This window comes from Archocentrus centrarchus, chromosome 4 (genome assembly GCF_007364275.1).
Source record: "Archocentrus centrarchus isolate MPI-CPG fArcCen1 chromosome 4, fArcCen1, whole genome shotgun sequence".
Taxonomy (NCBI): Eukaryota; Metazoa; Chordata; class Actinopteri; order Cichliformes; family Cichlidae; genus Archocentrus; species Archocentrus centrarchus.
This window is the reverse complement of record NC_044349.1, coordinates 37738263-37762068: the sequence shown is the minus strand read 5'-3', so window position 1 is coordinate 37762068 and position 23806 is coordinate 37738263. Positions and strand designations below refer to the sequence as shown.

Below are 23806 nucleotides of genomic sequence, written 5' to 3'. Positions count from 1 at the left end.
TGACGGACTTTATGGACTAGCTCTTATATAGCACTTTTCTACTCAGTCAGAGCACTCAAAGCGCTTACACAACATGTTTACATTTACCCATGCACTCACATTCATACAAGCACTTCCATATGTACTAAGCTAAGTGCTTTTAATTAACTAGCATTCACACACATTCATACTCCGACAGGATGGTCGGAGAGCAACTTGGGGTTAAGTATCTTGCCCAAGGATACATTGGCATGTAGCCTGGAGTAGCCAGGAATCGAACCGCTGATCTTCCGATCAGTAGGTGACCTGCTCTACCTACTGAGCTACAGCCACCCCAAATGGACACAGTTAGCCAAGAAAAGACGGAGGAGTGCTCAAAAGTAGAATCTCCTCTGCTGGTGCTGGTGGTGATTGGTCCACTGAGATTTATCCAGTCAATGCAGCCGTCTACCAGGAGCTTTCAGAGCACCGCATGCTTCCATCTGTTCACGAGCTTTATGGAGATGCCAGTTTCCTTTCCCAGCACCCCCACAGCACCAGAACTGCTGCTGCATGCCATGTTGTTACTGTGTGGATTGACATGAACCCCACAGAGAGACTGTGAGGAGGAAGACCCAAAAACACAGACGAGCTGAAGGTCGTTATCAAAGCAACCTGAGCTTCACCTCACGAGCTGCTCGCCTCCACGCCACGCTGCGCTCGTGCAGCAATTCATGCTACAGGAGCCCCGACCGAGCACTGAGTGTATAAATGAAGACACTTTTCAGAAATTGGACATTTTTCTTTGTAAATCTATTTTTTTTTATTCATCCCCAAAATAATCTAATCATTAGATATAAACCATAATCATCCAAATTAATAAAGAAAAAGGTAGAGAATATATGAAATTTGACCTTTTTGAATTAAATTAGAGGAAAAAAGATAAAAAATATTCTCATGTTTTGAGATGCACTAGCACCTCAATGTCCTTCTGCGCAAGTAAAGCCACTCTGCAAAGTTAGTTTTTAAAGAATTATCCAAAAGGTCATTAAAGTTCACTCTATGGCTCTAATGCTCGTACAGAACCACCAGTTAAATCTGATTTTGCCGACTTTGGATCAAAATAAGGTTTTGGAAGTTTTCCCTTCAGGACCAACATTGCTGTTCCAGGTTCTCACAGACTAAATGAAGGTTTCTCCGAGTGTCACGGCTCTCTCCTGTTAGCTCCGTCTTTGCTACGATGGCTGTGACCCGGGCAACACAGCTGATTTGGGAGAAAAGGGGGGACGTGCACTATACTTAGTGTTACTCTATGAGTGCCATGTGTCATCCCTCTGATGTCACTGGCTTCAAAGACCCAGTGTAAGATGAACATCATCATCTGGAGCAGCAAATCATGCAAAGCTCTTCCAGAAGAGTCCAAGCATAAAAATCTGAAGCTGCAAATGAACCAAATAGAACCACTTAAATACGAAGACAAATATCCAAGAGCTAATACGAGCGCTTTCCACACATGCATCCTGCTCTCAGCCTATTTGTGCCCTTCTCCCGGTGAGATTAATAATATTCACAATGCAATAATAACAGAGGAGCTGCTCCATTAAGTGACAGTGTTAGCAGAGGCACAAAGCTGCTGTCATCACCTGCCATCCATCACTGCACCTCCACCTCACTCTGCCCGCTCCCCACATCCATTACACCTCATTAACACAGAGATGGAAAACAGGGAGAGAGATAAACGTAACGTAGTGATGCGTTATAAGCAGGAACTATGGCTGAATGATCCGAGCAGCTCAGAGTGCTGTTAGCTGACTGAGGTAAACTGTCTCCAACTGAGACCGAGCTCACAGGCTCACCCCTGAAGCTTCCCCTGTTTTATCACCGTTTTTTGGCCACATTTTACAAAATAACCATCATGCTGAGTGCAGTAAGACTTTAAACCAGCAGTGAGACCCAGGGGCGTAGGAATGAGTTTCCTATTGGGGGGACACATATCGGAAACCTGACAGATCCATAAATACTCTGAGAAAAGCATTAAAAAAATGCTATTTGATCCTTTAGTTTCTTATTTTTCAAATTTTCTTGGAAAAATAGTGTTGTGTACACTTATATGATTGCATGTATAATTATGGAGATAAATGTTACCAGTGCACAGATAAATGTTACCAATGCACAGATAAATGTTACCAGTGCACAGATAAATGTTACCAGTGCACAGATAAATGTTACCAATGCACAGATAAATGTTACCAGTGCACAGATAAATGTTACCAGTGCACAGATAAATGTCACCAATGCACAGATAAATGTTACCAGTGCACAGATAAATGTTACCAATGCACAGATAAATGTTACCAGTGCACAGATAAATGTTACCAGTGCACAGATAAATGTTACCAATGCACAGATAAATGTTACCAGTGCACAGATAAATGTTACCAGTGCACAGATAAATGTCACCAATACACAGATAAATGTTACCAGTGCACAGATAAATGTTACCAATGCACAGATAAATGTTACCAATACACAGATAAATGTTACCAGTGCACAGATAAATCATCACCTTAGAATTATAAGGTTCTGACATTTTTGACGAAACTGAGTTATTGTCACATACTTATTTGCTGACCGCTTATCAACAATATGTAAGAGATTTTTTTTCAAATATATATATTTTGGGGCGTTTTATTCACAAAATAATAAGGTTCTATCTGCAAAATCAAGCTTTAACTTGGTACTATAAGGTTCTATCTGTGAACCAATAGGCACTTGAAATGTTCACAAGAGAGCCAATCAGGGTGCTTCTTTTTTATAATGTTGGTGCCCAATGTCAAGCAAAGGAGCTGAGGAGATGCTAGAGAAAAGCTGGAGCTGTTTACAACACATCTAAAGCTTGAGGATTTCAAAAATGAGTTGACAACAGACAGAAGTACTAATGGCAGGAAAACTCTTAACTTTTGATTTCTTTTTTTTTAGATTGCACTGAGCTGTTTTTTGCACTGTTAGCTACGAAGCTAGCGAGCTAACACTAGTTCTGTATTGTTTGTCTGTGGTCAGTGCTAACATAAAAAAACAATGTAGTTGGTAATATTGAGAATAGTCAAAGGTCATAATATAAGTTACCTCACTTATAAAATATTATTGATTGAAGAATGACTTCAGATTTTAATATATTCTATGACCTAGCAGTGGTACCATGCTAATGAGCTCTGTCTATTTTTATTTCTGTCATCAAACTCCAGAAGAGCAAGTAAAAGGAAAAAACACCCGAAAAGGGACGGCAAAGAAATTGTTACATTTTTCCTGAATAAATACAAATGAAAGAAAACAGTTCATTGTCAGTGACATTTTTATAGCAGAATGATTTTAATTAAAGATCCAAGTTTAAAAAATCTACCTTTTAAGTGGGATGAGTTTTTATTTGGATTTTTGTACTCAGTGGACTCAGAATCTAAATGTTTATTCAGAATTTTAAAGAATGCTTTTTCAGGTAGATTGCAGCTTGTAAAATTTAAAAAGATCTAGGCTAAATGGGAAAAAAAAAAACATTGTGGTAAATTATCCAGAATTTGTTTGACTCTCTGTACAAATTTTATTGAAATTTGAGTTTATTTATATGTCAAAGTATACTCCTCCCAAATTTATATCAAATGTTTATTTTGTTCTATTTATTTATTATAAATTTTATTTTTACTTGTTTTACTTGAGTTATCTTAAGAAAACCTTGGAAAAATAAAGGATGGGAAAAAAGAGGGCTCAGTCTGCCAACATGAGTTTAATGAAAAGTTTGATTTATTTTTTTTTTTTTTGAATAGTACAATTTTAAAATTGTGTAATTTGAGTAGATGTAATTTAATAGATGCAGCAAGGCAGCATGGTGGTTAAATCAAATTTAATAAATTCTGTGACATTTTTTAAGTTTCTTCTTTCATGGCAAACTGTTTTTATGGACACATTTCCCTTCCCTTTACTAGAAGATGATGGCTGACAAAGTTTTATCTTTGAATGTTTCAATGCTACAGCATCTCCATCCATCCATTCTCTTACACTTATTCTGTTCAGGGTCATGGGGGAGGGGGGGGGGGGCTATCACAGCTGACATAGGGTGAGAAGCACAGTACACCCTGTACAGGTCGCCAGCCTGTCGCAGGGCTAACACAGAGAGACAGACAACCATTCACACCTATGGGCAATTTAGAGTGACTAATTAACTTAAACCCCAGTAACTGCATGTCTTTGGACTGTGGGAGGAAACCCACACAGACACGGGGAAAACATGCAAACTCCACACAGAGAGACCCGGGCCAAGGTGGAATCGAACCCAGACCTAGATGTCAATCTACCTGTGAGGTAGTAGTTTTAACCATAATTGTGGACACTCTATTATATCTATAATTTTATGGTTTAAAACTTACTGTAAGTTAACTATTTTTCATTCCTTGAAAATCAGTAGTAGTTATCAAATTTTGCAGACAGAACCTTATAATTCCAAACAAAAAATGAGTTTTTAGAATTAGAAGGTTCTATCTGCATTATACTTATTCAAAAAAAAACCAAAACATTTGTACATTTAACAGCATTTTGATATTACTGATTTAGAATACATATAGGGTGTGTTTCATAATCATGTGTGAACTAGACTTATTCCATGTATAATTTTTGCTATACAGAGTGCAAAAACTTTAAAGCTTAATATCTCAAAACTGGTCAGAACGTAGATAGAACCTTGTAATTCTAAGGGGACAAAATGTTACCAGCGCACAGATAAATGTTACCAATGCACAGATAAATGTTACTAATGAATAGATAAATGTTACCAGTGCATAGACAAATGTTACCAATGCACAGATAAATGTTACCAGTGCATAGACAAATGTTACCAGTGCATAGACAAATGTTACCAGTGCACAGATAAATGTTACCAGTGCACAGATAAATGTTACCAATGCACAGATAAATGTTACCAATGCATAGATAAATGTTACCAATGCATAGATAAATGTTACCAATGCACAGATAAATGTTACCAGTGCATAGACAAATGTTACCAATGCATAGATAAATGTTACCAATGCACAGACAAATGTTACCAATGCATAGGTAATTGTTATCAGTGCATACACAAATATTACCAGTGCATAGATAATTGTTACCAGTGCACACATAAATGTTACCAATGCATAGTTACCAGTGCATAGATAATTGTTACCAATGCACAGATAATTGTTACCAATGCACAGATAAATGTTACCAGATAATTGTTACCAGTGCATAGACAAATGTTACCAGTGCACTAGCATAAAGTTTCATTACAAATGTATGTGAGCTTGGGGGCCCCCTGGTGGTGGTAGCCGCATATGTCGCCTATGCCTCAGTTCATGGCAACGATCCTGACAGACTGTTTTACCTCATTCAAGAGTTTCTGACTCCTGCCGCTGTCTCCCACCTCCCAAACACTCAGAGCCGTTCAGAGGAAGGGGGGGAGTGTATGTTGTGCCTTCAAAATAAAAGCATGTGAGTTAAAGATTTCAAAATCAAGTATTTTTCTCCTCCGCTGTGTAATTTTTGGTTGGGACAAATGCGCCTGTCTCCAATATTGGGGGGGACATGTCCCCTCCATCCCCCCCGGTTCCTACGCCTATGGTGAGACCTTAAATTCATGAGGGGAGTGTTTACGGGGTCACAGAGGGAAGCTGAAAGCTGTTTTCTGCAGATTTCTATACAATCAGACTTCTTTTTGAAAGCCCCCTGCTGGCCATTGCAAAGAATGCACTTTTAAAGGCATTTTGGAGCTGGCTGTAACCCACGTCCATCTTTTATATACAGCTATTTGTTGAAAATGGATTGTTTCAGGAAAGTTTCAGTACAGGGCAGCCATGATGGTAGAGGCCCTGGGCACCGATTCGGGCACCAGGACATAAAACCTGCAGGTACAGAATTTTCAGGTAAATCTCATATAAAACTACATCTAAAGTTTATTGACTTTGCCACAAATTAACGTTTTAAAAGCCCCACAAGTTATATTTCAAATAGGCATGTGCAATTTTTACAGCTGTGTCAAATGTCCCGTCCCAAGATCGGAGAGACTCTGCAACGTCAGCTGGTAGTCAACGCCCCTCCACAGCATGAGAACCTTACAGGAGAAATGGCTGATTACTGCTCCCTGAGAGATGTTCAGTATTTAAGGTATTATTTTTTGTTTATCTGAAAAAGAATAGCCACATCCTGGCCCCTACCAGCACAAACAGAATGAAACCCTCAGAGAGGCGCTGCATAAGCAGGCCACATAGTTTACCAGCAGAAACTGAACACAGCTCAGATTAATGCTGGAAAGACATAATTAAGAGAAAGCATCCGTCTGCTGGGTGTCAGGTCTTGTTTACCTCTGCTAGTTTCTTTTCAGCTTGATGTGAGCGCACAGAATGTGTTATGTTATGATTCACACATTTTCAAGCCCATCTAAAACAAACATCAGGTGGCCGTATGCACAGTTCAATGCTGCAATCACTCTCCCTCGCCATACTGAGGAGATTTAGAAAGAAGGGAGCTCCCTACATCTCTGCAGCTCATCTCTGAAGATGGCAGCCCCCCTACAGCAGCCCCCACACCTGAACATCTGCTACTCCTGCTTCACCACAATATTATTCAAAGAGATCATATAGAGTACCAGTACTGTATATATGCATAAATTAAATGTGTCGTATTTGAAATATGTTCTAGAAACTTTTTTAGAATAATTAAAGCAGACTCAGTGGTTTATGACACCATTCACACCTCACCCAGTGTGACCTTAACAACACCATGATAGGGTGGGGCAGTGACTCACAAACATCCTGCTAGGACCGCCTCCAAAGTCACAGCCCCTCTAGAAGCTAAATACCTGGGACTCTCCAGCTTTGAGAGCTGAAGCTCAGATGGGAAACATCAAAGAGTCTAAAATGAGGTCCAGTCGCCTTTGACTCAAGTTTTTTGTGATATTTTTGCTTACATGCCTGTTCCTGTTCTGAAGATCAAAAAAGATCACATCTGCAAGCTGCTTTGCAGCCCACCTGCACCCAGCGTTCCAACCGCATCTGACTTCATTAAAGTCGTACGTGTCACTGATGTTCGCTCTATTCTGTGCTGGGGCGTATACACATGGAAGGAAGGGGGGAGGTCCCAGAACAGAGCCATGACGGGGACTTTAAATGACTTTACACAGAAATAGTCTTTTGACTACAATAATACTCAGTCTGCAAAAGCAACAGGGTCTGAATATTTTAGGTCTGAATGCTGTGCTAGTTTTTCTCAAACAGAAAAATCTATATTAGAAACAGGATTTTGTGAAACCAGATAAAGTAACAGCTGTAAAATGAATGCAGAGACCCAGACAGCCTGAGGGCTCTCTGCAGTTATTATCATTATAAAGATGGTAACATCAAGGTCTTCCCAGGTCAGCCTAGAGATGCATTCTCCTCAGTGTGTCCTGGGTCTGCCAGCTGGACATGTCCAGATGTGGTTACTCCACCCTTTTCCAGCTGAGAACCATGGCCTCAGATGTGGAGGTGCTGATTCTCCATCCCAGCTGCCCCGAGACCACCGATTCCTGCCTCCTCCACCAAATGGCTGCACCTAGAAGTTCTGTCCAAATGAACAGAAGCGGTGACAAAAGGGCAGCTCTGACCTAGTCCAGTCCCCACCGGGCCCTCACTACAGTTGAGGCATGAGCAGCTCTCCAGAGGAAGCCCCATGGGACGCAATCAAATCTCTTCTCCAATCAAAGGTCCGTGTAGGCTGGTTGTGCAAACCGGCACAGACACTCAAGTACCTCAAGAGGATAAAGAGCTGGTCCAGTTTTGCCTGACCATGAAAACTGCCCTGTTCCTCCTGAATCCGAGCTTTGGTTAACGGACAGACTCCTCTCCAGCACCCCGGCGTGGACCTTCCCAGGGAGGCTGAGAAGGTGATCCTGCCTGCCCAAACCGGCTGGTTCAAACTAATAATGCAGTGATTACATGTTAACGCTGTGACTTCTTACTTGGAAACAACTGTGGTCGTTTCTGCAGAATAATTATAGAGTAAATCAGAGCTGCAAAATGCTAAACTACCTCTTTCTATTTAATGTCATGGTAATAGTAGATTATGCTTTCAAATAAGTATAACTCACTAGTCTGGAGAACTCTTGGTGATGCTCTTAATCACTCTGTGAACATTCAGGAGTGTTGCAGCATTTATGGTCCTCCTCCTCCCTCAATAAAGTTTTGTTCTGTAATCCTGCAGGACCCGACAAACCTCTCACAGGTGAAACTGCGACATGCTCGGCTGGCAGCAGCAGAAATAAGGTGTCAGTCAGGACAGCTAAAGGCTGAGACTCCTGTCACTGCTTGAAACGAGCAAACCTGAAACACTGCAGACAAACCTGCAGGTCCCGACTGTCTGCCCCCCTCCTTCACCCATCAGGCAGCAGCGATGAAAAACCTGAGCTGCAGACACTTTTATGAGACAAGTAGCAGACAGATATTTAAATAGATGCAGGGTTCACCACCCGAGTGGTGACTGATGCCATCATATCAGGATTCAAATGCTTCCTCTTCTCTGTTTTACGTAATATCTCATGTTTTTTCTTTTTTTGGGGGGGGTCACGACTTTTAAATACTTGAACTAAACTACTAAAAAGAAAGTGATGATTTGATGATGGAGAATGTGTGGAAATATTTTTGTGGTTTTGTGAGATTTTAGTGTTATTTATATTGGAAATGTGCTGACTGGACTCAAAAAAATGAAGCTGACATTTGTTACAAATGTGACTAACTGCTAGTAACTAAGAAACTCCAAAGATTCCTGAATGGAAAAGAATAACTGGGATAAACGAGTGAAATGGGAGAGCCGGACGTCTCCCCGAGACTTGAAACCACGACATTTAGAAATACTGAAGACCAAAGAGCCTTCATCCTCTGTGCATGAATGAGAGTCAGGCTCCTCCACACTCTGAGTAATCTGATTTCACCAATATTAAAAACAATCCTGATGTTTAAAATGATTTTTCCAGTGACCTTTGACTCTCTGAAAGTGGGGGGCTGTGTATAATAATGGGTGTCATCAGTAAACAGTTAATGCAAAGTTTTAGTAAAATCCTTTGATCTAAAGCTGAAAGTCTGCGCTTCAATCACATCTTCATTGATCTGGTGCTGCAAAATCACAAAAATCTGCTGTGTGTCTGTTTACTGGCGCAGCCTTTGGTCCAGATATGCTCACTTCTGGCTCCCACACATGCTAGCAGTTTTTCAGCAGACAAAATGTTAACAGTGAAGCTCTCGAATGTCCAAAACCCACAGGTGCTTTATACTGTCTGTATCTGCCTTAGTTTTAACAGCAGCTGACAGCATGTAACACACACCTACCACCACATGGTGGCGGCAATGCACCCATCTACCGTTAAATAAGGAAAAAAGAAGGAGACTGGGTGAAGTGGCTGGTGCCACAGTGTGCTGCTGTATAACGAGCTGTGAGGAAAACAATGGCACAGTTTAATAATGTGCCTGCTGCTTGAAGGATACTCCCTTCTTTGCTTGTTTCTTGCATGCTTTCCATCCCTGGAAGGGCAGCAGCTACACGGCGAAACAGCTGAAAGAAAGGAACAGAGTGCAGACAGGGTCACACAACACGTAGTGTCTAATCTCAACACAATCCCATTCAAATTAGGGTCAAAATCAAATAAGACAACAGAAATTACACAGCGGTGAACTGAAAATGTGAGATGGGTCAACCTTTAAAGAAGTTCCCACCAGACCCCCCCTCGGAAACACAAACATGAGTAGGAGTCAGTCCCTGTCAGTACACAGCTGTGGGCTGAAATTGTGCTTTTTAATTTGCGTGGTTTTGGCTTCAGACTGTGACTGTAAGTGTGTGACGGATGAGCAGCTTTTTCACACGGACGCCTCTGAAAGTAACAAATTTGAACCCCTCTCTTTATGGGGGCTGAAAGGTGGAGAAATATTCATAGCATGAAGGTGAAACTGTTCATGGCTTCATTAAAGACATTAAAATTATGGCACGTAAAAAAGTCAGCTGATTGTGAAGGGGTCAGGGTGGAGGACTGATTGATTTTTCATGGACTGAATATGAAATATGAAAATGATAACACCGTTTCTGAACGACCCCAATCATCTTCTCTGCAGTATATCAGTTACCCACCAATACGACCGGTTATTATAGAGCAGCACAGGCGGATGAAAATAAAATCTTGTGCTGCAGGACTGATGATGCAGCCCAACAGCTGTTAAAGGCAGGACTGCGACCACCTTTGTTTTCAGTGCGCTCTGCTCAGCACCGTCGGTGCCCCCCCTGTCTCTGCTGCTGTGTGCTGACTCCTGCCAGCAACACCATTCACTGACAGACACAGTGCAGCGTCCCTTCATCTCACTGCTGATTAACTCGACAGTCAGTCATTGTTACCAACAAAGATCATCTGTTCAGAAACAGGAAGACCTCTGATGGACCGGGCTGGCTTCTCTTTGTATCTGCAGGCCCTAAATCTTTTTACACGTCAGTTAGGAAGTAACTAACGCAGAGCTCTGTTTGGACACACGCCGGTCCTGCAGTGGTCACAACTGACTTTCACAATAACAAACGTTTATTGTGGAGTTCTCTGTTTTGCATGTCATGGACACACACTACAAAAATGCTTATGCATAAGCCCTGACTTCTGATCAAGCAGGAGGTTAAAAAAGGTGGTCCATTAACACTGACTTACCAAAGACTGCAGGTTTGAGTCAGTCCCCACAGAGTCCCATGTTAAAATGGCCAACATAAGCATGGAAGGTATTATATTTAATAATAAATAATATGGCTGCTGCGTGATTGTCGGAGAAGTCTGAGCTCCAGTTTTGCTGAGTGAAATTCTGGGATTTTACTGATGTTGCTGAGCACTGATTAGCAGGGATCCGTGTCTGTGATGCTCACGTACAGTCTAACGATGCAGCCTGATAACGAGCCAGCCATCACTGGCTGATAACTCAGCGGCCAAACTGCTGCCACAGACAGCGACAGGTGTGGAGGAATGTGGTTTGAGAGGCTATTGAAGCATCCAGGAATCAAACAGATACAAGCATAAGAAATCAGCTGTGAGGCTGTTTTATGAGACAGGAAGTTCTTTCTGCGTGTTTATTGGACTCCCGGGACTCACACGGGGTGCCTTTAAGCCGCCTCCTATCAGAGAGTGTTTCAGACTCTGCACCTGTCACTCACAGGGAGAAACAGCAAACACTCACCTGTTTGACGTTGTAACCTGTCTTGGCGCTGGTCTCGATGAACATGACGCTCAGCTCTTTGGCCCTCTGCTCGCCTTCCTCAATTGTGATTTGCCTGTAAATAAAGAGTCACTTCCATCAAATCGCTGCAGACTGGAGATAATAACACACTGTTTACAGAAACTGGACACAAAGCTGAGGCTAATTTTCTCTTATTAACATTCAAAGACAAATAGATGCTGCAGAGAGACTCACAGTGAAGCCCGCTATTAGCAGCTGATTATTTTAGGCTGGCAAGGAAACACCAGGCTTGGCTAATAGGCTGAAAATGATTAATTACTTTGTCCTGGGAGAAATTAATAACAGCCAATTTGCATTGCATTTTAATGAATCTGGAAGCGATTGTTTGGCTCTCGTTGTGAAATAGAGACTGCGTTAATGAACACCTGACACAAACAGAGAGATCAGCACCATCCTGCTGACTCCACAGCCCCGACAGCCAGCAGGTTCATTAAGACCAGCAGCTTAAATCAATCTAGACCCGCCCGTCCTCACACAAAGCATTTTTAGGCGTTCACTCCCTCAAAAATATTTGTCTTTGCTTTCAGCTGGCCTCTTCGAAGCTTCAAACGCAGCAGCCTCGTATTTAACAGCTTCTCGTCTCCTTCGGTAATGTCACGTTTGCACAGAAGAAAGAGACTCGGGGATAGAAATAGAGGTTCCTGCAGCGGGAGCAGAAACTGTGCTGGAAATATATTTACATAATAACACCACCTGACAGAGTTGCATCAGAGCTTCTGTGACTATTTCTGGATGCATGTGTCTGACTTCCAACTTAAACAACACGCCGCCTGAGTCATCATCAGACAGGCAGTTGGAAAGAAAAGAGCATGATGGATCATGGATGTGGAATCTGTGGCATCCGAGCAACATTCACGCGCACTGGAAAAGCAGCGCAGATATAATGGAAATGACTGACATCAGCTCTCACTGACGATCACCTCTGCTCAACAATACCATCGCTCATGGTAATCAAATCATTTCAGGACTGATTTGATCACTGTTTCCTTTTTTCTTTCCTCGTTTAAATTAATCAAATACACTTTACATGACCAGGTGACTCTTTATAACAACAGGACCGTTATTGTGGGGTCTTTATCTTACAATATAAAGCACCTCGAGGCGACTGCTTGCTGTGATTTGGTGCTATTGTGGTGGCCACATATATGTACATTTCACACCAGAATGCCCCAAGCTCTTATTGCGAAGAGAGAGACCGGAATAGATCTGGAAAAGGCGGGAGAGAGAGGCCTGGAATAAAAGGGCTTGACTTCTCCTTTTGAGAGGCAGTCATATTTTTGAGTCCTAGCTGGTTGTGAGTTGACCGCCAATAAAGCTGAGACTACATACCTGCTCGTGTCTCCTTCCACTGACTCCTACATTGGTGACCCCGACTAAAGAACATGTCTGCTGACGACAGCTCAACGGCCGCGGCCGCTGTTTCCTCACCAGCCGCCGCCGTTTCTCCCGCTATTTTTGCGGCCACGGTCAAGCTCCCGGAGTTCTGGCAGCACGATCCAGAGCCTTGGTTCCAGCATGTGGAGGCCCAGTTTCACCTCCGCGGGATCACCTCAGACGACACCAAGTATTACCATGTCGTCGCGGCGCTGGACTCTGCTTCTACCCGCCGGCTGATGGGACTGCTCCGGGACCCGCCGCCTGCTAACAAGTATGGAGCGCTGAAGGAGAATCTGCTGCGGATTTATCAGCTTTCAGACGAAGAGCGGGCTGATCGCCTGTTGTCCCTGAATGGCTTGGGAGATGGTAAACCCTCCGAACTGATGGAGCACATGCTGGCTCTGCTCGGCCCGGGCGACGCTTCGTTTCTCTTTACGCATCTGTTCCTGCGCCAGCTCCCCCCTCCCGTACGCACCGCGCTAGCCAGCTCCGCTCTCATACGGGCCAAGGATTACCGCGGGCTAGCGGAAGAGGCGGACAAGATTTTGCTGGCATCCAGGCATTCCGGAGTGCATGCACTTTTACCGAGTGCGGCTCTACAAGGGACGGAGACTAGAGAAGCTGGTGCTGTGGCCGCCGTCGCAGAGCGCCGGAGGAAGGAGAGCATGCTCTGCTTCTATCATCGCCGGTTCGGAGTGAAGGCGAAGCGCTGCATTCCGCCGTGTACCTTCCAGCACCAGGGAAACGAGAGGGCCAGTGCTCACTAGCAGCTGTGTGCGCTGGCAGCTCGGACAAGCTGCTCTTCATTGAGGACACTGCTTCGGGACGCCGTCTGCTTGTGGACTCGGGTGCTCAGCGTAGCATCATGCCGGCTTCAGCTGCGGACGCCTTGGGACAATGTCACGGACCCCTGCTGGACGCGGCGAACGGTACCCCCATTCGCACATATGGAATGAGGTTGGTGACTGTGTGTTTCAAGGGACGTCAGTTTAACTGGGACTTTGTGATAGCGTCTGTGTCAGTACCTATACTCGGCGCTGATTTCTTGTGTGCTTTCAGGTTGTTGGTCGATGTAGCTAATAGGTGCTTGATAGATGCTGTGTCTTTTGATACCTACCCCTGTACACTTGGTAGTCCTGGCCCCCTGCCCCTCGCTAACATGCTTGCCACAGGTGATAAGTACCAGCGTTTGCTTGCCGAGTTTCCCACCCTCACGGTTCCCACCTTCTCTGCAGCCGTAGCTAAACATGGTGTGGAGCATTACATTACCACTGTGGGTCCGCCGGTTTTTGCGCGTGCACGCCGTCTCGATGCCGCTAAGTTAGCGATAGCCAGGGAGGAGTTTGCAAACATGGAGCGCCTTGGTATTGTGCGCCGCTCAAACAGCCCGTGGGCGTCCCCGTTGCACATGGTCCCTAAAGCTGACAGTGGGTGGCGCCCTTGTGGGGATTTTAGGCGCCTTAATAATGCGACGACTAATGACAGGTACCCGGTTCCCCACATTCAAGATTTTTCGGTTCATCTTGCGGGGGCAACTATTTTTTCAAAGGTGGATTTGGTGAGGGGATACCATCAGGTTCCTGTCCATCCGCGTGATGTGCCCAAGACCGCGGTTATCACTCCTTTTGGCCTTTTCGAGTTTTTGCGAATGCCCTTCGGTCTGAAGGGCGCGGCACAGACGTTTCAGCGCCTCATGGACTCCGTTTTGCGTGGTATGCCATTTTTGTTCGTCTATCTGGATGACATACTGGTTGCCAGCCCTTCCGCCGCGGAGCATTCAGTGCACCTCCGCCAGTTGTTTGAGCGTCTCAGTGAGCACGGTTTGATTGTGAATTCAGCTAAATGCCAGTTCGGTCTGCCGGCCATAGAGTTTTTGGGACACCTCGTTTCGCCCCAAGGGGCGTTTCCCCTGCCCGCTAAGGTGGAGGCGGTTTCTGCTTTTCCGCGCCCTCTCTCAGTGAAGCCCCTGCAGGAGTTTTTGGGGATGGTGAACTTTTATAACCGTTTCATCCCCCGGGCTGCTCACCTCATGCACCCTCTGTACAATGCACTTAAGGGCAAGAAAGGCAACCAAGAGATAGAGTGGACACCTGAGCGGGTGCAGGCATTTGACAGTGCCAAAGCTGCTCTTGCCAACGCTGCCCTGCTGGCCCACCCGTCTCCCGAGGCGCCTGTTGCCCTTACTACCGATGCCTCCGATTTTGCAGTCGGGGCTGTGTGCGAACAATGGGTGGGTGGTGCTTGGCAGCCCCTCGCCTTTTTTAGCAGGAAGCTTCGGGATGCGGAGAGAAAGTACAGTACGTTTGACAGGGAGCTCCTTGCCCTTTTTCTCGCGACGCGTCATTTCCGGTTCCTGCTTGAGGGCCGTGACTTTACCGCTTTTGTAGACCACAAACCTCTCACATTTGCCATGGCAAAGGTTTCAGAACCATGGACTGCACGGCAGCAACGGCAGCTTTCTGCTATTTCAGAGTTTACCACTGACATTCAGCACGTCGCCGGCAAGTGTAATCGGGTGGCTGACTGTCTGTCCAGGGCGCAGGTTAGTTCTGTGCATTTGGGAGTGGACTACTCTGCCATGGCTGCCGACCAACTTACGGATACGGAGATTCAGGCTTTTAAGGTGGCCGAGTCCAGTTTGCGTTTGGAAGATGTCTCATTTCAGGATAGTGGCGTAACCCTACTTTCCGACGTCTCATTGGGCAGGCCTCGCCCCTTGGTTCCTGCTTGCTGGCGTCGGTGGGTTTTTGAGGCAGTTCATTCTCTTTCGCACCCAGGAGTTAAAGCCTCAGTTAAGTTGGTGGGGGCCAAGTTTGTGTGGCCCGGCCTCCGGAAAGAGGTCAGGGCGTGGGCTTCCTCATGTGTTGCTTGTCAGCGCGCCAAAGTGCAACGACACACCAAATCCCCTCTGGAGCACTTTCCCATACCCCAGAGAAGATTCGAACATGTCCATGTAGACCTGGTAGGTCCATTTCCCCCTTCCCGGGGTTTCACCCATCTCCTGACAATGGTGGACAGGACGACTCGGTGGCCTGAAGCAGTTCCTTTGGCGTCAACCACCTCAGCAGATGTTGCTCGTGCGTTCGTCTCCTCCTGGGTATCTCGGTTTGGCGTACCGCTTGACTTGACATCTGACAGGGGTCCTCAGTTCACGTCTGAGCTGTGGACTGCTGTGGCGGAGAACCTTGGCGTCAGACTCCATCGCACTACCGCGTACCACCCGCAGGCCAATGGCCTTTGCGAGAGGTTCCACCGTACCATGAAGGCTGCCTTACGGGCTGCGCTGGTGGACAGCAGCTGGGTTGACCGCCTTCCTTGGGTCCTGCTGGGCCTGCGTGTGACACCTAAGGAGGACCTGCAGTCTTCTTCAGCCGAGCTGGTCCTGGGCCAGCCTTTGAGGGTTCCAGGGGAATTCCTTCCTGGTGCATCTGCTTCGGGGGCCGACAAAAGGAGCGGGCCGGTTTTCCCGGGGAATGATAGGTTTTTGGCCCCAGTAGCGGCGCATCACTGCCTTCCACAGTCATATGTGCCAAAGGACCTGATGTCTGCCAAGTACATTTTTATCCGCCATGACGCGCACTGTTCTCCACTTCGACCTCCTTATGATGGTCCATTCCGTGTGCTAGAGGTGGGACCTAAGGATTTTTTGGTTGAGCTGGGAGGTAGTCAGGAGCGGGTTTCGGTGGATCGCCTTAAGCCTGCTCACATGTTTCCGGATGGTCCTATTGAGTTGGCCCAACCTCCGCGCCGCGGTCGTCCTCCCGTTTCTATGCCTCACTCGGAGGACCTGCCCCCAGCTGCTGTTTTTTCCCCTGCGAGGGGGCAGTCTCGCCGTAGTCGGGGCTATGCCCCTGCTGAGAAGGCTGAGGTCTTTTGGAGTGCAGGGGACACTCCTGAAGACCTTCTATGACTCTGTGGTGGCATCAGCCATCTTCTATGCAGCAGTATGTTGGAGCAGCAGCTTGTCTACAGCTGAGAGGAAGAGGATAGACAAGCTCATCAGGAAAGCCAGCTCTGTCCTAGGATGTCCTCTCGACTCAGTGCAGGTGGTGGGAGACAGAAGGACTCTGACCAAAATAACATCACTGATGGACAAGGTCTCCCATCCCATGCATGAAACTGTTGCTGAGCTGGAGAGCTCCTTCAGTGACAGACTGCTGCATCCTAAATGCACAAAGGAGCGTTACCGCAGATCCTTCCTCCCAGCAGCTGTAAGACTTTATAACCATCACTGCTCCCAACAAAAACCACAATAGCCTACACAATGTAGGATAATATATAATATACTGTAAATAGTCCGGCACATCATGCACATTGTATATAGTGTTATTATTATTAGTAGTATTAAGGTTAATATTGTTTGTTGATTTTATATATATTCTTTTCTTAATAGTGTGAATTATTATATCTTTATTTATATTTATAATAACTGCGGCTGCTGTTACACCCAAATTTCCCCTCTGTGGGACAATAAAGGCTGTTTCTTCTTCTTCTTCTTCTCCATCGTTTTCACCACCTGTGGTCGCCAAGCACAGCCGTAGCGGCCGCCTTGTTAAACCCCCTAGGAGATACTTTTGATGTGGTATTTTATTTTTGCTATGTTGCGTTGAAAATGGTTGCTGTTTTATTATTGTATTGTTTGCCATTCTGTGTGTTCAGGGGGGGCCTGTGTGGTGGCCACATATATGCACATTTCACACCAGAATGCCCCAAGCTCTTATTGCGAAGAGAGAGACCGGAATAGATCTGGAAAAGGCGGGAGAGAGAGGCCTGGAATAAAAGGGCTTGACTTCTCCTTTTGAGAGGCAGTCATATTTTTGAGTCCTAGCTGGTTGTGAGTTGACCGCCAATAAAGCTGAGACTACATACCTGCTCGTGTCTCCTTCCACTGACTCCTACACTATGTAAATAAAATTGAAGTGACAGTAAAGCTGGGGAAAAGCCCGGCAGAGACAAACGGACTGAGGGTGGGTTTGAATCACCAGACCAGGTGATTCGAACTTTTCTTTTTGGTCCCCTAATTTCTTCTGAGCCTGGTACTGCTCGGGGCCCCCTGCTGGTTTATTTTATTAGAATTATTGATCAGGTGGCTAGAAATACAACTGCACACACACGCGTGTCGTGTTTGCGACCTGCTGCCCCCCCCCGCTGACATGAAATTTCTGCTTTTTGGTTATTTATCTCTTATAAACCACCCAAAGCTTTTAGTGGATCAAATGAACTTTTAGAAATTAAATTAATTAAACACTGAGGTCTCACAGCAGCAGTGCAGTAGAAAAAAAAGGGAATCAAACAGTGTGTTGATCTGCTTGCTGTCCTCACACCAGGCTCTGCTAGGCTGAGGCTGCCTGGTGCACGACGCGCTCTGGATGTCTGTGTAACAGAGCTCCTGGGGATGGGTGGTACCTAAAGTCTGCATATTTGAACTCCCCTAAGCGCAAAGAGCCAGGAAAAGCTCCACCACACACGAATAAACAAACCAACAAACAGAGAGCGCCCGGCTCACAGAGGTGCTCCTCCTGATAATCGTCACAACACACTGCATCACCAGCCACACACACAAATCTCTGCTTCTTCTTGAGAAATGCTCACAAATACAACGCTGACTTATTCTAAGATGCTTTTGAAAGATTACAGCGACTGTGGCCAAAATAACTCATGACAACAGAAACACCCTGAGATCACAGAAGAATTCAAAGTCATCTTTACTTATTTCAGTGTTTTGTCTCCACAGACTTCTATAGAGCCGGGAGGAGTCGCCCCCTGCTGGCCTAATGAGCATGCAGGTTTAAGGCTTTGCTTTCCTTTTCAGACCCTGAAGCTACATCCATCCTTCTGCTGTCTGATAAATTAGCACCCACCCTCCTGCCCAAAGATGGATCCACAAAACTGATGTGGCTGCGTCTCTAAAGCTGACATGGAAGCCAAGGATATTACATTTATATAAAGCATTTTAGTTAACTGAGATCAATAAAATGATGACGTGAACTCACAAATAAATGAATAAAATAATAAAATAAATGTCAGTTTGGTGAAATTCGTCACCACAAACTGCCTGATGCGGTTTTGGTGGATGTGTTTTATTGAGATCTGGGATGTCTGTAGTTTCCTTTAGTTTCCTCTCTTGCAAGTCCAAGCACATGTGTGTGAGAAATTGCACACTATTGTACTGCACCTAAATGTGCTTTTCAATAAAAAAGGAGATTTGTTTCATTAAGCTTCTGCTGTTTGAAACTGGAGCACTAAAAACCTGCAGGGCTTCACATTTTCTGCACAAGGCACATTGCTGCGAGGCCTGTAACCACAGCAATAAGGCTGATTTGCCTTTAGAAAGCAGCACATTGGGAGAGGATGGTGAGGTGATGTTAATGCACTAAACAGCCTTCACATCTGTACCACAGAGCATTTACTGTGAGGCTTTAACTTCCACAGCACATGAAGAGAAAAGCTAAATTAGCCACAAATTAAAGAGAAAAAAAGGTTCAGTGAGTTTAAGCACTGCTGCTGGAGGCTCACATTTCTAAAATAGTTTGCAGCTGATTAAACGTATTAAAACAGCATTCCAGCAGCTGAGGATGATCACTGTATTTCCTACACTGTGTGGGATCACTGGTGCACAGACCTGCTCGGTGTCGCCTGAGCTTGTATTTGGCCTGCCGTTTGTGTGGCCACGAACCTTTACTGACAGGTCCAGTGAGACATCCTGAAAGTTGCAGTCAGCAGCGTTTTTCCTGCTTCCCCTTCACAGTTACTGACAGGCTGTGAACTCAGACACAATCACGCCAAAGGGAACTCCTCTGTCAGAGTTACTGCCGCTGCATGCTAAAACAAGACTGACCAGAACAATTCAATTACTGGATTCCAGAGGAGCGCCTGACATTCAGCAAACTTTCATATCTGACAGATGGAGACAGGGAAGAAGCAGCTCCAGTTCTCCATGTAAAACCCAAGCCCATGTTCACAGGAACTGCCCCTGCCCTAGGGGGTGTGGCGAGATTAATGTGAAGCCCTGAGATTCATCATTCAGTGTGTGGCTCACACAGCCATGGAAAAAGGGAAGTCTGCCCGCTGTCAGTTCAAAGGTTTTACACATCAGGCCGTAATAAAGCAGGTCTGAGGTAAACACAACAGCACGGCACGTCACACTGTGTCATCACATTTCTTTAACAAAAATGAAACAAATGCAGACGTGGAAAAGCTGAGCACACCTCAGTAGTTTGCAGCAACAATAACTTGTAATAACTTTGCGCGTGTCTTCTTCACGGCGGCGCTTCAGCTCATGGAGGTCTGCAGCGCTCCTTTATGCACAGCTCTCTGAAGCTCCCCCCACAGCGCTCAGGCTGGGGTCCTGACCCCAGCCTGAGCGCATCACCCCTCTGCAGCGTTACCACAGCCCGTTTTAAGTTACAGACATTTTTGAGCCATTTACATTTATCTGTCTAAAATGTTTTATTTTATTTTGTTCTAGTTGATACAAAGATCATAGAAAATCATACTCAAAAACAACCCAGCAAAAATGTCGATGCTAAAAAACAGTCACGACATCCAGTTGTGGTTAAAAATATTTCCAAAGTAAAAGCTGTGCTCACAGCGGAGCTGTGATGCTGGATGTTTCTAGTTAAACTATAAATAAATATAAGTTCATAAATGACCAACTTTTCATTCAGAAACCTTCTCAAAGACCAGCAGCTCGTTCTCAATCACTGTTCACATTTTACATTCTGAAAGTGATCTGCATTTTATACACAACGCATTCTGGCATCAGGACAAAAGTAATTTTATGGTTCAATTCTCCCTTTATTTGCTCCTGTTCACTAATGTATATTTCTGCCCCCCCGTTTCTCTCAGCAGTCCCCCTTCGAATCAGTCGCAGCTTTATTAAACGCGCCGTCTCATCAGCAGTTTCTCACCTGCTCGTTGCTGCGCCGATACAGTATACACCTTCATATAGAATATGAATAAAAACAAATTCCCTTATGCACACAGCTCATGGTGCTCAAGTGTCCCTGCAGACTGAAACACTGAAGCAAGCAATAATTTTCTCCCTTCAAAGCAGGCAGCCTGACAGGAAGTCCTCCAATAAGAGGCAGCAGAGTCCCACCATAATCACTATAATAATAATAAACAGTTAGTTTATTCATTAGAATATTTGAGAAATACTGCAGCAAACATTCATTTCCCACTGAGGTGATATAAATATGCATTCATATGAAGCATAATGCAGCAAGGCACTCCAACATCTAATCCAATGATGGAGTCAGTCAGATAGCTTGATTCATTCTTATTAGACCAGCCGGCTGCGACAGATGGGCGACCTGTCCAGGTGTACCCCGCCTTTCACTGTATGACACCTGGGATAGGCTCCAGTACCCCCGCAACCCTGAACCGGAGCAGCTGTTCAGAAAACAGACGGATAGATGGGGAGCTGGGCTGGACGAGCCTCAGGACTGACACGGACATTCACACGGCATGAAAGAGACTGCAAAGTGCTAAAAGTCCCAAAACCTGTAGAAAGGATGCTGGGGGAGAATGTGGAGACTCCCCCCTGTGGTCCACATCTCCCCACCTCTGCTGGATTCTTTTTCTCCCCAGTGGGGAGAAAAATTTGCCACAGGCCCCTTTGATTTTTTTTGTGCTGCATCTTCAAATAGTCTGCAGCACAAACAGCAATCAAATCAGACCACTGCATCCCTCACAGGTCCACGACGCTGTGCAGCACCTTACAGATCTCAGTGAACGAACAGCTCACCTTCACTGTCCACAGGTTTCCAGATGTGAACGCTGCAGGTACCCCCCCCCCACAGAAAAACAGAAACAATTCATCATCGAGGCAGACTCGATGTTGTTACGTTTGGTTGGATCACCGTCTCGATGCCGTGGTTAAAGTTCTGAACTTGTTTCCTTGAAGGTCAGCAGTAATAATTATAAATATCTAAACAGTTCTGAGACTTGGTTAAAAAGCACAGACAGAGAGCACATTCCACTCTCTGTGGCTCAATAATCGATTTTTCTTAGGAAGGTTGTGACCCTGAAGTTTCTGCTGCCATAATCAAAGTCGAGGGAATTCTGCTTCCTTTATTACATCCCATAACTGACTGCAACGTATGTAAATGATCAACATAACTGACAAGATGTAAACTGTGACTTTTGAACCAAACTTCCCTGAGTTCAGCTTCGATGGTCGTGCAGCATTTCGAGCTCTCACCAACACAATCTTGTTCACAGGGTCAGAGCGACATACCTCTTGTCCGCTAAGTCTGTTTTATTGCCGACCAGCATGATGATGACATCGCTGCCTCTCTCCGTTCTCACGTCATCGATCCATTTTGATGTCTGCTGGAAAGAATTGACGTCTGTTGGGGAAAAAAGGAAGAAAAAACAAAGAAAAATGTTCATAAAGGACTAACATTTCACCTGGATTTTTAAATTATGACATGCTTGGTAGTGTCAACACAAGTCCCCAAAAGTAAAATGTGTTTGTATGTGGTTTTTGGAAATCGAGAAGAAACCAAAGGGAACACTCAGATGTTAAAATTCTAAAGGTGATGAAAAGTTTTTCTAATTTTACTGTAGAAAAGCCTTAAAAAGTTATTAAAAGATGATGTACTGTATTTCTATTGTTGGGGTGAAATTATGAAATAATGCTGACATAAATATCAAATATCTGATTCACATGAGGCCTACAAAGATATTTTAAGGCTTACAAGTTTGAAGGATTTCTGTTTTTTCCAGTTTTTTGGAGTGTATGGAAGCTTCAATGGGAAGAACACAGGCTGGGATATATAAAAGCATCACTTCTGTCTGAGCCTGTTCCCCCACTGTGGTACACAGAGGACCAAGTTTGATATTATGAGCTGTTGACACGAACTCAGTGGTTGGTTGGTTGGTAGGCAGGTAGATAAAGGTGCTTTATATTGTGGGTAAAGACCCTACAATAATACAAAGAAAACCCAACAGTCCAAATGACCCCCTATGAGCAGCACTTGGCGACAGTGGGAAGGAAAAACTCCCTTTTAACAGGAAGAAACCTCCAGCAGAACCAGGCTCAGGGAGGGGGGGGTCATCTGCTGAGGGGTGGGGGCTGAGGTCAGCTGATACATATGGGGAATCCCCACTTTCTCCATTTCACTCAATAATAGCCAAGTAGGTATAACCAATCACACAGCACAATATGATCACATGATTAGGCTAAGCCAATCAGGCATGAGAACGAGGCTGCATATCATTAGCATATATTATCATAGTATCAGCAGCCTAAAATCCTCCATGTTGTTTACTCTCCACTGCAGATAAATACAGTTAAAGTGTACAAAGGTACCAAACATCCAGGAATATGAATATCATGCTGCACATCTTTGAAGAGTAAAGAACATGTGCTCCGAGTGGATTTGGTGCTCTGGAACATATTAAGGTCCTGGCAGGTTCACTGGGTGTACAGGAGGTCCTTCACATAAGTTTAGAGTGTTTCATTCTTCTGTCAGTAATACATAGAATAATTAACATTTTAGTATCATAAACAAAAATTAAATCCTGTAACAGTTAATTTTACACTTCAGTAAGATTTGGCACCGGGCTGCAGAGCAGGCTGCCTGCTTCTCACTTAGATAGGAGGTCACTTCTTGTTGCAGCTGTTTTCAATCAAAGTCAGCATCTGGCTGGTTAGTGTTAATGAAGTGCAGCTTCAAATAAATTCTGTTTGGACTTAGAAATGATTCTGTCTTCACGAAAAACTCCTGTTAGCCTTGAGTAACGTTATTTTTACCTCACCTGGTTCCTTCCTGCAATCTCTAAACCAGGGACCTGCTAATTAATGAAGAACCTGCACTCTGGGGACTTCCTGTTTTTTTAATAGGGGTCACCTGCAAGCTACTCCAGAATGAAGGAGGCCTCGTGGAGCTGAAGCACAAACATGTACATTATGTGGGGTAAATGCTTTCATCATGTTTTTGATCAAAGTGGCTAAGACACCAGATATAGTTCAATTTTATTTCTTACAATCAGAGTAAAAATCCTCGGGGACGTCACAACACCGTGAGCCCCTTTATGCCCACGAGCAGCAGCCTCCAGGTTGGATGTTTGGCTTTGACGACGCTCCGAACGTCTGTTGGAGTTACTGTTTGGAAACAGGCGCCATTAGGGGAGCACGCCCTGTCATAAAT

The 23806-nt window shown here is 44.9% G+C and overlaps 1 protein-coding gene across 1 annotated transcript in view; it reads right to left on the bottom strand.

Moving 5' to 3' along the window:
• rab6ba (RAB6B, member RAS oncogene family a) overlaps nt 1-23806 on the bottom strand; it is a 72553-nt gene that overhangs the window by 5741 nt on the left and 43006 nt on the right. The window contains exons 5-7 of the mRNA XM_030727589.1: nt 21889-22000; nt 11211-11304; nt 9498-9564 (exon numbers count right to left, since the gene is read on the bottom strand). Coding sequence (XP_030583449.1) covers nt 9498-9564; nt 11211-11304; nt 21889-22000 — 273 coding nt within the window. The remainder of the gene's footprint in view (nt 1-9497; nt 9565-11210; nt 11305-21888; nt 22001-23806) is intronic.